Genomic DNA, 14,708 nt, shown 5'->3' with positions numbered 1-14,708 from the left:
GGTGGCCTCTATTTCCCTCACAGTGCTACAGTTCACAGAGTTCCTGGGAAGAGGGACTGGTGGTTAAACCACTCTTTGAATTGTAGCTCTGGGAGGTAGAATAGCCCCCCCCCCCCGCAATGCTCATCACCCATAACAAACTACACTTCCCATGATTTTTTGGGGAAAAACATTACTGTTTAAAGGGGTGCGATAGTGCTTTAAATGCATAGTGAAGATGGGGCCTAACATACCGACCCCTTTGGGATATATTCATCAACAGTGGTTGAAAGGAGGAGTGAGTCAGATCAGAGGCATCTTTCCCATAGGGCTTAGTGGTGCGTTGCGCCAGGGTGCCGGTCTCTCAGGGGCACCCCAGTGAGTGGGGGAGCTGCATGGCTTTACCCGCAGCCTCCCCTTTCCCTGCACACCCGCCAGCTGTGCCCTGTCAACTATATGGCTGGTGGGCATGCAGCTTCCTTCCCAAGGGGATTTCTCTCGCGCAGCGGCATGGGTGAGAGTTGGGGGGGGCACGACTGGCAGTGCGCAGCTTCGGGGCCCCCACCCACTATCCGTGGTAATATGGGGGTGCTGGGCAGATATTTGCACCCGGCACCACATCTGCTAAAGACAGCCCTGAGTCAGATTCCTACCAAATGCATCCTTAATGGTTTGACTGGATTCTGCACTCCTTCGTGTTTCTCCATAATACTGGGACATGCCAACTCTTATACTTCTTGACCTTTTGGATTTCTTTGAAAAGAAGACACCCCTCCTCTTGCCTTCTCTAAGGGGGTATTCCTACCAACCCACCACATAATTCCTCTGATGCACTTGAAAGCATAGACCACTCGCCATGATGGCAATGGCTTCGCAGTCGGAGGCAGCAATGCTTCTGAATAACAGTTCCTGGAAACCACAGGAGGGGAGAGGGCTCTTGTGCTTGGGTCACATTTGAGAGTTTCCCACAGGCTTCTAGCTGGCCTTTGTGAGAAGAGGATGCAGGATTAGAAGGGCCATTGGCCTGATCCAGCAGGCTCTTCTTATGTTCTTATGCTAGACTGCACTAAAACTCGCTTTTAAATGTGTATTTGTAAAGGTATTTTCTCCTAAAACACACATTTCAAAACTTAAATACTAGGGGCTGTTGCCAAGCATCGTTCCATCACCCTTGACCAGCCCCCTCCCTTTACACCTCACTACGCCCTTGGCTGTCCCATCACAGCTCACTCCAAGCTCCTCTCTCTACACTCCCTTTAAAAAGCCGCTTCATAGAATGGCTTGCTAAACTGGTATGTGAATCGCCTCGCCACCCTACCCCTCTTTCCTGTCTGCTGTACCTCCTGCTGCAATTGCCATGGCGGCCAATGAGCAGCCAGGTGAACTGAAGAGCGTGACGACACCTTGCATTTCTATGTATATAGGAAGAAATGCATATACAGTATGTAAACCAAGCGCTGTGACATTCAGGGTAACACAAAACAAAATGAAAATCTGACAGACAGCCCTCCTCCAAACCATGCATCAGTCCAGGAATTTCATGTTGGTTTGGTGTGTATGGACATCTGTAAAAGGTTTGATTCCTCAAGAATCCCTCCCCCACGCACACCCTTTGAAGCCCATCTGTGCAGCTTTGAACTCTGAGATCACTGAACACTTGCAGTACCTCTCGGCCCTCTGATCCATCGACTGGTTAAAGAAGAACAAGGATAAAACACTAGCAGCTTACTGCAAAAGTGCTCGCCTCGCTGGGGAGATCAAGGCAAAGTGAATTGTAACCGTAGGGATTTCTTTGAGTTTGATGAGCTGAGACCTCGTCGTTCAAGAAAAGAATAGAAAAAGCACCCACTGCCCAGATGCAAACAGCTTTCACTGCTCACCCCCCCCCCCCCGTTATTCCCTGACACCCTCCCACAACTTGCTTACAGGCCTGGCGCTAATGGTCTAGAAGCGAGAAAGGTGTAGGAGGCAGAGCAAGCTGTCGTTCACCTTGCTGTCTCCACAAAGCGCTGGTCTCCGCGCTCATTAAAACCGCCGCAGTCAGCCAGCCTTCACTGGAGAAGGAATCTATCTGCCTGGGCGCTGATGTTATTTATGTTTTTGGTTTGACCTACGGGATTTGTATCACTCGCTCGGCTTTTCCATCAAAAAAGCTACAAGGTGCCTTGCATCGACATGAAAAAGAGTCAGTGGTGGCAGGTATCTATCTCCCTGCTATAGGAACATCTAGGCTTCCTTAGTGCAAAGGATGCACAAATCTGTCAGGTTCAGTTTGTCTCAGTTTTTTCCTGCCCAACCAGTTTTCAGTCCAATTTCATTTCCCAGCACAATCATTTGCCCAACTTTTAGCTCCCTATAATTCCACATCAGGTTTTTTTTTTTTTTTAAGTCCTTATGGAAATTCATCAACCTTTGCATCGTTCCTCACAATATACACCTTTGGGCAAGAAATTTCCCCATAGGTATTTGTGCATGCTGCTGTTCACTGACATCTGCATATGTTCCACTACTGTATACCTTGGGTCAGACCCCACCTGGGGTACTGTGTGCAGTTCTGGGCACCATAGTTTAAGAAGGATATTGACAAGGTGGAACGTGTTGAGGGAGTTGGGTATTGTAATGATTCTAGGGGTTGCTCGTGCGTAAGTTGCCACCACTCCTGGCTAGGTTACCTGGTTGAACCCTTTCTGTCTGGACAGCCTCAAGTTTCGTGGCTGCCTCAGTCGCTGGCAGAATCCGTCAGTGGGCGTTTCTTGAACCTTTTCCAGCATAAAAGCTGTTTGACGCCCAGTCTTCTCCTACTCTCCCTGCGCGGACGTCTTCTGCGCAGGGAGGGTGTGGGCAGCGGAGTACCCGTACTCTCTCCGCAGCGGAGTACCCGTACTCTCTCCGCTGGTCTCTGGCGAGGAGTCCTGGAGCCACCTCTCCGATTCCCCCATCTGCCCCCCTTCTCCACTGGTGTTACACTGATTTCCTTCCCCAGCGGATGGGCTGCCTCTCTCCCTACTGGGACCCTCTCCAGCATCCCTCTGGAGCCTTCTCTCCACCTCCAGCTCTGATGGCAGTTCCCTGACAGCTATGTTTAGCCAACAGGAGATGAGAAGACAGAGGTGATACAATAGCTGTCTTCAAATATCTGGGGAAGATTTGTCATATAAAGTAAATCCAGTTTCTTAAAAGTCTTGAAGGCGTTTACAAAACTCTTTACGCCGTTTCCGTGGGATGCTATTGGAAACTGCGTAAAGTGTTTTGTAAACGCCTTCAAGACTGGTCGCCTCCAGATGACCTGTTGCTGAGCATGCATCCTGATTTGTTTGCCCTTTTAAGAAACTGGATTTACTTTATATGACAAATCTTCCCCAGACACCATAACTGCCTTTCGTAATGTCTACTGCTGTTCAAGAAGATGCCTTCAAATATCTGAGCAGCTGTCACATGGAAGATGGAGTAAGCTTGTTTTTCGCTGCTCCAGAGGGTAGCACCAGAACCAATGGATTCAGGTGACAAGAAAGGAGATTCCCACCAAACATTAGGAACAACTTTCCAAGGGTAAGAACTGTTTGACAGTGAAAAGGACTACCTCAGAAGGTGGTGGACTCTCTCTCTCTCTCTCCAACAGAGGTTGGATGACTGTATGCCAGGGATTCTTCAGCTGGGATCCCTGCATTGCAGAGGGTCAGACTAGAGGTGACAGTCCTACAATTCAATGATTCTATGCCATTATGTACACCTGGTTTGGTTTGAGAACTCCATTGTGGAACCCAGAGATGTGTGAATTTCAAAGGACAGCTGTGTCTCTGTTCACTTATTGTTTCTGAAAGTGTAGACTAAGTAGGCTTGCATTAAGATGTTTTGCTTTTTAAAAAATTGCTGTTTGAGAATTTGCATATTTTAAAAAATATGCTTGGGTCTCTGGCTGGGGACCATAGCTCCTTCCACACCTGACGTGTGCCTTAAGGCCTAGGGTGCATTAAGACATGAGGAATATTGTGTTCGTTTTCCTGATTATAATGCTAGCGCTTCTATCTCATTTTCTGGTGTTGCTTTCTTACTACAGTACCTGTTGCACTATGAAACAGTGGCTTTCTTGACCATTATACTGGCATGCTGCTGAATTGCAAGCATTTGGCACAACAACAAACACTGTTGGACCACACTGCTACTCCCCCACCCTTTCTGCACATGCCTGCTTCTGTTCCCCTGTGATTCCCCCATGGAAAAGAACTGTATGCTGGTCTGCCGTCCCAGATCTTGTCACTTTATTCCCACTATTTTCTGGATAAAGGGGGCTGCAAATGGTTTTTTTTTTTCTGGAAGCAAATAACAAAGAAACGAGTCCTGGGTATGTGCAATGTTCCACTTGTTTTCCGGAAGTGGCATTTACATTGCGTGGAGGTTCAACTGCTGTACAAAAATTGACATTTACGAAATGTCGGGGAGATGGAATAAAGTGCCGTGTGAATGGAGCCTTAGAAAGCGAAAGCTTCTCTTCCTTGGAACTCCCTATCCCAGCTTGACCTCCATCTATCTGAGCATGCCATTTTCTTTGAAACAAGAGGCTTCCTCCTGTAGGCAGCCTTGAGTTGTCTTCAGGTTTCTCTGCATGCTAGGTGGGTAGCTAGCACCCCCTACTGGCTCGCAGGTTTTTTAAACTGCCAACCTGTCCTTATGTCAGGGTGGTTCCACACCTTTGCCCTGTTCCCAGAAAGTTTGCAAGGAGCTTTTTTAAGTCAAGACAAATGCAACAGGGGGCGGTAGCTGTGGGTCTTCCACCAAATATTCTGCTCCTATCAGACTCTCGGTTCCTGTTGAATATACTGGTGTGGCTAGAATTATGCACCGGGACAAGGCAGATGTAAGGTTCGCAACCCACAATAGTCTATTAGTGCTAATGGGCGAAAGCACATGGGGGCAGAAGCTGGTCCATTATGTCTGTCCACTAGCAGCCAGTCCACATGTCCCTACCTGCCTTACTGCTAGCCTAGGGAGTGGTCCTGGTTGTTAGCTTCCTCCTCCGTAGTTGCAGCAGAACATAGCAGGGAGGAGGATGAAGGCAAAACCAGAACAAGTTGGCTCTGGCGCCACCTACTGCTGGGTTCCATGCCTTCCACCCTAACAGGTCCAAGAACCATCAGGAACTACTGTTCATGAGAGATGGTGAGAGGGTGCGTAGTTACACCTACATCCCTCCTTACCTGGCAATCTGGGACCAGGAATAAGTCTAGAAAGCAGGGGGGGAAATGGGATCAGGGGAGTTTCAGATACTGAGTGTGGGCAGAGGCAACCGCATGGATGAAAGAGATTCCCCCCAACTCAGGCTGCTTATTGAGTACTTTTGACCCAGTGGCGGGGTGCCTGATGCCCTACCAATGTTGCTGGGCTACAATTCCCATCATCCCTGAGCATTGGCCATGCTTGCAGGGGCTGATGGGAGTTGTAGTCCAACAAAGACCAGGATGGCCACAGGCTCCGCTCCCCACCACTCCTTTAACTGGAGATATCAGGGCTGAAGCTAGGACCTTTTTAAGGCAAAGCAGGCACTCTGCCCCCTATTTTGGCTCAGTGGCAAAATCAGCTCTCGGAGTGAGGCACCTCAACAACAGAGGGCTGCATCCAACCAAGTTCTGATCCAAGTAGATTCAGTGAAATAAATGAACCCAAGTTAGCCATTGCAGATAACTGCAACTGACTAACATTGGACACAACCAAGAGCAAGGAAAGATCTGGCATGCTCTCTCTTGTGGCTGGGAAAGAGCGGGGGGGGGGTGTTTCAGCCAGAACTCACTGGAACTTGGTTCCAGCACCTCTCAGGTGGGCACTAATGCCATTATAAGAGAATAAGGGAGGTGTTCCTGGTGAACTCCGGCACCTCTTTTTCTAGACAAATAGCACTGGGCAACAGTATTTTATCATTTAACAAGCATTAACTGCCAGACAGGTACATACACCCCATGTAGCAAAAAAATTTAGAGAAGTCTTGGAGCCTTGGAATATACATTGCTTGGGAAAGTTTGACTGAAGAGGGGGAGGAGATAGGGAGAGAAAGAGAGAGAGAGAGAGAGAGATTCTGGCCAAGCTCTATTAAGAAACATGGGCCGCGTTGGCGTAGATAGGAACTCGTATCTGCTCATTAGGCAGTGGATGGGGGGAGGGAATTAATGAAAGCCAATGAAATGAAAATGGCTTTGGGTTTGAGTTTAATAGGATAGAAATAGCCCTGGTATGATAATCCACCTTTCAATGTGACATGGAAGGATATGGAGGAGGATGAATGAAAGCCCAGCATTCCCATGTGTGGTCTGGGGGGGGGGGGTAAAGTGTCCCAGACTCATGCAGGATTGTGGGCTGCACACAGGGGCCCCCAACATGGAGTCTGTGAGCTTGGGATGGGGGAGAAACCTGATTTAGTTTGCATTTAACTCTGCATTTAACCAATCCCCACTTTCCGCAACAATACGAGAACCAAAACACAGTCATCCCGCGGAATTGGCACATATCCAGATTTTGCAATGCAGTCCTTCCAACCGAGATATTCACAAAAATGCATATGCTTGGGGAACGCCAGTGTGGAAATCAAGATGCTTGTGAAAATAACATACAGAAATGTATTGGATATGGGGAAATCGGTTGCAGGCTTGTGTACATTACTCAGAATCGCAGACCAAGCTGCAGAAGGGTTTTCATGAGGATTTTAAAACATTGCAAGGTGCTGCAGAAATGTGAAGAGCTGAATTTTAGACGGGGAAATTGTGAAACAGAGAGAACCGAATTTGACATCTCCATCCACCCCTTTAGTTTCAAGGGAATGGTGGGCAAGTTCTGTTACGTCCAATGGAACGCCGTGGAAAACACAACTTAAGCCACTCCAAGGGAAGACACTGGAGCACTCCAAATCATTTGCACGTGCACAGAAAATAGTAGATCTAGCTGGAAGGCAACACATGCCTTGATCACTGCAATGCATCCATCCATCATTACTGTTATTATTATTATTTAACTGTAAGATTATTGTATATAATCATAAAGGTAAAGGTAAAAGGACCCCTGACCATTAGGTCCAGTCGTGGACGACTCGGGGGTTGCAGCGCTCATCTCACTTTACTGGCCGAGGGAGCCAGCGTACAGCTTCCGGGTCATGTGGCCTGCATGACTAAGCAGCTTCTGGCGAACCAGAGCAGCGCATGGAATTGCCGTTTACCTTCCCACCAGAGTGGTACCTATTTATCTACTTGCACTTTGACGTGCTTTTGAACTGCTAGGTTGGCAGGAGCAGGGACCGAGCAACGGGAGCTCACCCTGTCATGGGGATTTGAACCGCCGACCTTCTGATTGGCAAGCCCTGGGCTCTGTGGTTGAGACCACAACACCACCCGTGTCCCTTGTATATGATCATAGACATTTGTATAATCTTAAGAAGAGCTTTCTGACACTAAGACCTCGGAATGTGGTGGCCTCTCCTTAGAGATTTTTAAGAGCAGAGGTTGGATGGCCACCTGTGGGGGATGCTTTACCTGAGCTTCCTGCATTGCAGGGGGTTAGACTGGATGACCCTTCTAACTCTGCAAATCTGTGATTATGTAATCTTAGGAGGGGCATGGCTTGTGAGGAAGACGAGGCATGGCTGTGACTATCATGGTAGGACCTTGAATCTGACACTCCGCTACTGCTCCTTTCATCTCAGAAACGTCATGAAGCGATTCCCACTGACTACTCCCGGGCTCCTTCAGCCTATTTCAGGATTCACCCAGACACAGATCAAGTAAAATAGGGCTTCACCCCACACCACATAGCACCAGATGTCTGCATGACTTGACTACTTTGCTTCCTGCTATGAATGCGTGTGTAGAAGTTGGCTGGGTGGGAAAGATATCTGCTTTCCCTCTGAACCATTTGCATCAAATCTGTCAAAGCATCCACGCCAAGAGTGGGTCCCAGGCACCAGGCACCTGTCTCAAGAGTGTGTGAGTGTGTCCCCCCTGAGTTTTTATTCCCCATTGCTCATACCTTGACGATCTCTTGAGCAATCTGCCTTGTTTTGTTGACATCCAGGACGATCTTGGCATCTCTCACCACCGAGTAGAGCGTCCGTCCTTTGCACAAGCTGGAAAGGAAGATGGGGAAATCGGGATTAACGGCGGGAATGGGAAACCAAACCCACGGAAATTGCTGTAAGATCGGGACATAGAGGAAACGCCAAAGCACTTAAACGGATAGAAGGATTGCAATTTCTCATCCAGGTAATCCAAATGGTTTGGGACTTGTACACCCCAGGATGCAGTGAGAAGGACATGAATCCAGTTTGGGATGTCTGGACCCTAACTTTATGCTTTTCTTAGCTCCTTGTGGATGACAAGGACATCAATGGCTGCTAGCCACAGTGGCTGTCTTCTGCTTCCTCTGTCAGAGACAGCACACCCCTGAATGCCTGTCGCTGGGAATCATAAGTGGAGAGATGTGTCGCACTCGGCTCCCACTTGCAGGCTCCTCATTGGGGCATCTGGTTGGCCACTGAGAAAAGGACACTGAACCAGCTGGACATTGATACCACAAGACCCTTCCTTCATTCTTTGTTAAGAAGAAAAAGGAAAATTGCAAGGACTGGGCTCCGGGAGGAATTCCCATCACAGAGCTACAATTACCAGTGTGTTCCTCATCCCGGGGAACTGTAGCTCTGGGAGGGGAAATAGGGATCTCCTTAACACGTCTCAGCACCCTAAATGAACTACAGCCCCCAGAATCCTTTGGGAGAGAGCCACGACTGTTTAAAGTGGTACCACAGTGCTTTAAAGGTATGGTATGAACGTGGCCTGGAACGAGACTTCTTGCTGAAGGAAGGAAAGTGTCCTCCGTACGCCAGACACAAACCGCCAAACTTCCCCCTTTTCCCGTACCTGTTGCCGAGAAATCTATTTGTGGAGTCTTAATTACCAAATGCAGCTGTCGGAGAGTGGGGGGTGGGGAGGGAAAGGAGGGGACACTGAAACCAATTAAAGCCTGTATTGACATTTGAATCATGTAATGGAGCCTGTGGGCGGATTCTGCCGCAACTTTCTCCCCACCAGAGAGGCTGCCTCCCCACTCCAGGCAATCCTGCCCACCTACACTCATTGCAGGCGAAGCGAGAGAGGGCAAAGGCAATACCTGAGCTCAGATAATAAGCCAGCCCCCCCCCCCCGAAATAAAAGCGGCTCCGAGTGGATCGCAGGTGTTAATTTCATCTGGTTCTCTCGCTAATGACAGGAGCGCCACAGCTTTTAATTGTTCTTCTTCTCCCGCCCCTGCAGACATCTCGCAGCTTCTGCTCCTGCCTCCCCCTCCTCGCGACACCGGAGGCAGGACCTGCCGCTCTTCAGAAGCCCGTAGGAGGACGGTGAGCAGGGGGTGGGGGGAAGGCCGGGGCTCAGTGGCAGAACATCTGCCTCGCATGCAGAAGTCCCGGGATAAATCCCAGTGGTCCACCACTGAGCCATAGCCCTTCATTATACTGAGTCAGACCACTGGGCCACCTAGCTTAGCATGGTCACCACTACAGACCTTCCAAATGTCCCTATTTTCCAGGGACAGTCCTGGATTCACAGAAGCCAGTTTCTGGTTGGACCCCAGAAATGTCCCACTTTTTCTTAGGATGTCCCTATTTTCATCGGAGAAATGTTGAAAGGTATGGAGTTATGCAGCCCCTGAGCTCATGAGATTAGTAGAACAACCTTTAGAAGACACCTGAAGGCAAGGCAGCCCTGTCTAGGGAAGTTATTTGATGTTTTATTATGTTTTTCATATATGTTGGAAGCCGCCCAGAGTGTCTGGGGCAACCCAATCAGATGGGCAGGGTATAAATGATAAAATTATCATTATTATTATTATTATGGAATAGAACGTCCTTATTTTCAACAGAGAAATGTTGGAGGGTATGCACCTCCAGTTAGAGACAGGAAGGAGCCCTGCCTGAAACCCCAGGAAGCTGCTGCCAGTCAGGGTAGACAATAATGAGCTAGATGAACCACTGGCCCAAATCAGGTCGCGTCTGAATTTAAGCAGTCTCTTGCCACTTTCAACAGCCGCGAGTTCCTTCAAAGAATCTTGGGAAGTGTAGTTTGTTAAGGGCACTGAGAGTTGTCTGGAGGTTCCATTTACCACCCAGAGCTACAATTTTCAGAGCACAAGCAATGATCAAGCTACATGTATCCAATTGACAAGTGACCGTGCACACAAGCATGGCACTGAACCCAGAGGTGACCCTAAAACGTCACTAAAAGGGCAGAACAGGGAAGAACGCTTTATGCGGGCCCCATCAACATGTGCAGGGGTCCGGAATGTAACCCCCACACAAAACGAGGATTGCCTGTTATCTAATAATTTCTCCCCAGGGAACGGATTTTCCCCTGGAAGCAAATAACTCAGAAATGAGCCCCAAACATGCGCTATATCTTTCTATATTTCTGGAAGCGGCTTTTGCATCATGTGAAAGCTGAGAAATAACCAGTGCTTTTCTTCTAGAAAGAAAGAAAAAGATGTGTGTACTGCATTCCCTTGAGTACCCCCAGGAAAAAAACCACTGGATATAATGCAGAAATTAGCAGTTAGGGAAATGTCAGGAAACTGCGATAAATGGCAGTGTGAATGCACCCAATATCCAGTTTGGGATCATCTCTGGTTTCCTTTCTGACAAGCAAAACAGGACCCAATAATCCACTGGGCGCATAAGGGAATGCAAAATGTGAATGAGATAGAGCAGAGCTTTCTCCAGGGACACGTTCCCTGCTCATGTTTCCACACCACACTCTAGCACAAGGTCCACTTGGCAAACGAGCTCTTTCCTGCCCCGCCCTGCAAGGCCTTCTCTGCATTCCTCATCGTCACGGCCCATCTCACGGGCAATGGGGCAACTGCGAACCCAACTGTGAGGCTGTCCCAGCCCACCCCTCTGAGAGCGCCTGCAAATCAGGTCCACAACGAGGCTTCGGAAGGGCATGCACATCAACTCCAAAGGAAGGCGCGGTGGAAATTAATGACTCAAGGAATGGAATTAGTCCATCTGGCCTGGCCTTCCGTGAGGAGGTTCAGATCATTGAGCAGATGGTCTGTAATAAAAAAAAATGGCACCAATGCAAACAGGGAGGAGGAGGGAACCCCTCCACCTGTGTTTTCCTTGTGAAACAGGCAGCACCGTTTTCTGAAGTTTCCAGAGGAGTGCTAGCCTTCTACAGGGGGACGGGGGAGTCTTGTGGCACTTGTCAGCATCCATCCATCTCAAGAGACAATGGAGTGCACCTCCACTGTATTAGCAGCACTGAAGTGACCTCTCCAGGACACAAACCTGGGCAATGTATCTGTGGGTCCTGGACAGCCCAGATGACAAGACCCCACTCTCAGCCTCGCTGATGTGGTCCAAAGGAAAGCAAAGCAATACGTTTGGCACTAGCTTGGCTGCAAGAGTTGCTTGAAGGAGGCGCGCAAGGCGCCATCCAACTGTCTTGGGGACTACACTCTGGATTTGGTCCACATCCAAAAGATTCCTGCATTGCAGGGGGTTAGACTAGATGGCCATCGTGCTCCCTTCCAACTCTACAATTCTACGATCCAATCCAGGGATGCCAGCCCCCACCTCCTTAGTCACAGGGTCACTCTTGTTGATCTCAGCAGGGAAGAGGATGGGGACAAACCTGGAATTGCCGGTCTCTATCTCCAGCTACTGTAAAGGCTCACCCCTCCAACTTCTGCCCTACCAGTTCCCTTGGGCACCAACTATCATTGGTGGCAGCAACAGCTCTGCCTGGGAGGGCAGGCTATCTTGCACCATCCCTGGATTCATTCTTTTCTCTTGCAGTACAGGAGCCTTTTTCTTTCTTTCTTGTTTTACATCGAAGGGTGGAACAGCAAGGCCCACTCATCCCATCTGAGTAGAAACCCAAGATTCAGATGTGTCATTACTTGGCTTGCCCATCGTTGCCTCTTGCGCCACCTGCAGTTGAACCTCCTTCTGCCTTACTCGTCTCACCAATCACTGCTGGATAATCAATACCATTACAGTGATACCTCAGATTACAAACTCCGCTAACCCAGAAATAGTACCTCGGGTTAAAAACTTTGCTTCAGGATGAGAACAGAAATCATGTTCCGGTGGTGCGGCGGCAGCAGGAGGCCCCATTAACTAAAGTGGTGCTTCAGTTAAGAACAGTTTCAGGTTAAGAACGGACCTCCGGAACGAATTAAGTACTTAACCCGAGGCACCACTGTACTAAAACAATCAAAACTAAAGTTTGTTGGATCTGGAGACAAAGCGAGGTGAGGCGATTGCTGAGTCACTCTCGCAAGTGCTTTCCATCAGCGGATGAGTAACCTGTTGAGTAACTTTGGTGGCAAATCTTGGGAGGTATGGAAACTCCTTGCTGGAGGAGAAGGGGGAGCCTCTCATACATAACTCCGCTGCCTCTTCTTTTTCTGCTAAGGCACAGCACCTGTTGCTATTGAGCAGAAGCCACCTGCGAGATCTTTTCAAATCCTTGCCGGGTTATTTTCTTACAGTTTCTTTAGCGCTGTAAGAGGCAAAGAAAAGGCCTCAAAGGAGGCAAGGATTATAGCAACGCCTCTGCTTTGCCCATCCAGGGGGTGGGGGGAGTGGGGGTGGGAATATGATGTTTTTCCCGAGGTTCCTATTGACCCGGAGCCTCATCGAGACTCATGTTTAAGAGGCGTAGCAAGTAAAAAAAGAAAAGAAAAGAAAAGAAACACAGGCTTCTTTTTTGTGAGATGTGCTGCCTGATTTGCTCTTGAAGTAGGCCCTTCATAAATCAGGTCGTTTACCCAGGCACGCTCCGCTTTATAAATGGAAATTTGCATCTGTTAACCGCAAAGCCAGCTCCGGCAACCTGCGCGAACTATGCCGTGGCTTAGACAAGCACCGCACACAAGGTTCCCGGCACCGTTTAATCTGCCAATTAGAAGCACCTGGGCAGATGCGCTCCTTTGTATACGGGTGATCCTCTACCCACAAGGAGTGCTAATATGCCAGAGCAGCTTTTTTTGCCCCCTGCTTCATTGAATGTGGCACTTCTATTTCCCCTCCCGCTCCCATAAAAACCTAAGAAGAGTCCAGCTTCCTCTTCTTATCACAGGGGACAATGAGATGCCAAAAGGAAGCCCACAAGGAGAACCTGAGTACAACAACACTCTCCCCACTTGTGATTCTGAGCAACTAGTATTCGGGGGCATAGGGTGGCCATCTTTCAAAAAGGGGAAAAAACAGGACACCCCAGAAGTTCTTGAGCTTTTTTTAAACAAACCCCAAAGTTCAGAACTTCCCCCCAAGACATCAATTCCGCCTTTGAGATCCCAGTGAGAGTAATGTCTGGGAAAATCTGGACATAAAAAAAAGGTAAAAGTAATGGATCACTGGATGGTTAAGTCCAGCCAAATGCTGGGGTTGCAGTGCTCATTTCGCTTTCAGGCCAAGGAAGCCGGTGTTTGTCCACAGACAGTTTTCCGGGTCATGTGGACAGCAGGTCTAAACCACTTCTGGTGCAATGGAACACCGTGATGGAAACTAGAGCGCACGGAAACACCCTTTACCTTCCCGCCGCAGCAGTACCTGTTTATCTACTTGCACTGGCGTGCTTTCAAACTGCTAGGTTGGCAGGAGCTGGGACCGAGCAATGGGAGCTCACCCCGTCATGGGGATTCAAAGCGCCAACCTTCTGATCAGCAAGCCCAAGAGGCTCAGTGGTTTAGACTACCGCACCACCCACATCCCAGTATGGCAGCCCTCACACAGTAGCCATGGATAGCCTTCATGAATATATCTAATCCTATTAACAACAACAACAGCAAAAATCCTGACTGCTGGATCCTATCTGGTCCAGTATCCTCTTCTAACAGTGACCACCCCACAAGCAGGACCCAAATGCAAGTATCCCACTTGCGATTCCAGTAACTGATATTCAGGGGAATATACTGCCTCCAGCAGTAGAGGCGCCACACCATCTTGCTGTGCTCCCATGCCAACCTGAACCTTGACTCCTCTGGACAACTCCTGGTGAAGCCTGGTGTTGAGCCAAGTGCCGGGGGTGGTGGGCATGCAGGGCCGTCTTTACCTGGGGGTGCAAGGGGTGTGGGGCACCCGGGTACCGAATTCTGGGGAGTGGCAAATGTATACCTACTGTATACTGGTCCCTCTTGATTGACGGCAGTAAAAAGCAATGGAGCGAAAGTCCCCACCCCCTCCTCCATCGCTCTGTTACTCTGTAGCGCCAAATATTCCCGACGAGTCAGGAAACAAAAGCTCAACAACTTTGAGTTCGCCCCTCCCAAAAAAAGCTCACTAAAAGTTCATTTGGGTGCAGCTTAACTAAATTTGGGGGCTCTGGACGGATCTTTGCACCCCAGCGGCACATATGCTAAAGACGGTCCTGTGGGCATGGGACAGCAGGTTAGCCTAACTTGGTCATTTACTCGCCTTCACCTCCAGCCAAAGTTCTGGGCCTGAGCTCTCCAACTCCAGCCCAGTCCACTGCATCGTGAACCACTGGCCTGAGGAAAGTTAAGCTTTCAAAGCAAGCAGCATTACTTTTCTAACAGCGTTCCTGCTCTCAGAGGGCTTGGGGTAATATGAATGGCTTTTAAGTATGCATGGAAAAAGCATCTCATTTTAGAGATGTTTATAGCAGTCCTCCGCCACTGTCAACATCCCCCCACCCTCCCAGGGAAACGGGCCATTTCAAAGGCTGGTGGAATTT

The 14,708-nt window shown here is 49.0% G+C and overlaps 1 protein-coding gene across 2 annotated transcripts in view; it reads right to left on the bottom strand.

The window, feature by feature from the left end:
• KSR2 (kinase suppressor of ras 2) overlaps positions 1-14,708 on the bottom strand; it is a gene marked incomplete at its 3' end in the record, with an annotated part of 182,392 nt that overhangs the window by 18,100 nt on the left and 149,584 nt on the right. For both annotated transcript variants that reach the window (XM_083417455.1, XM_083417454.1), the window contains one exon: positions 7,984-8,080. In XM_083417455.1, coding sequence (XP_083273581.1) covers positions 7,984-8,080 — 97 coding nt within the window. The remainder of the gene's footprint in view (positions 1-7,983; positions 8,081-14,708) is intronic.

Source organism: Podarcis tiliguerta (assembly GCF_965153285.1).
Source record: "Podarcis tiliguerta genome assembly, chromosome: 16".
NCBI lineage: Eukaryota > Metazoa > Chordata > Lepidosauria > Squamata > Lacertidae > Podarcis > Podarcis tiliguerta.
The sequence above is the reverse complement of the archived record's forward strand: the minus strand, read 5'-3'. Positions and strand labels throughout refer to the sequence as shown.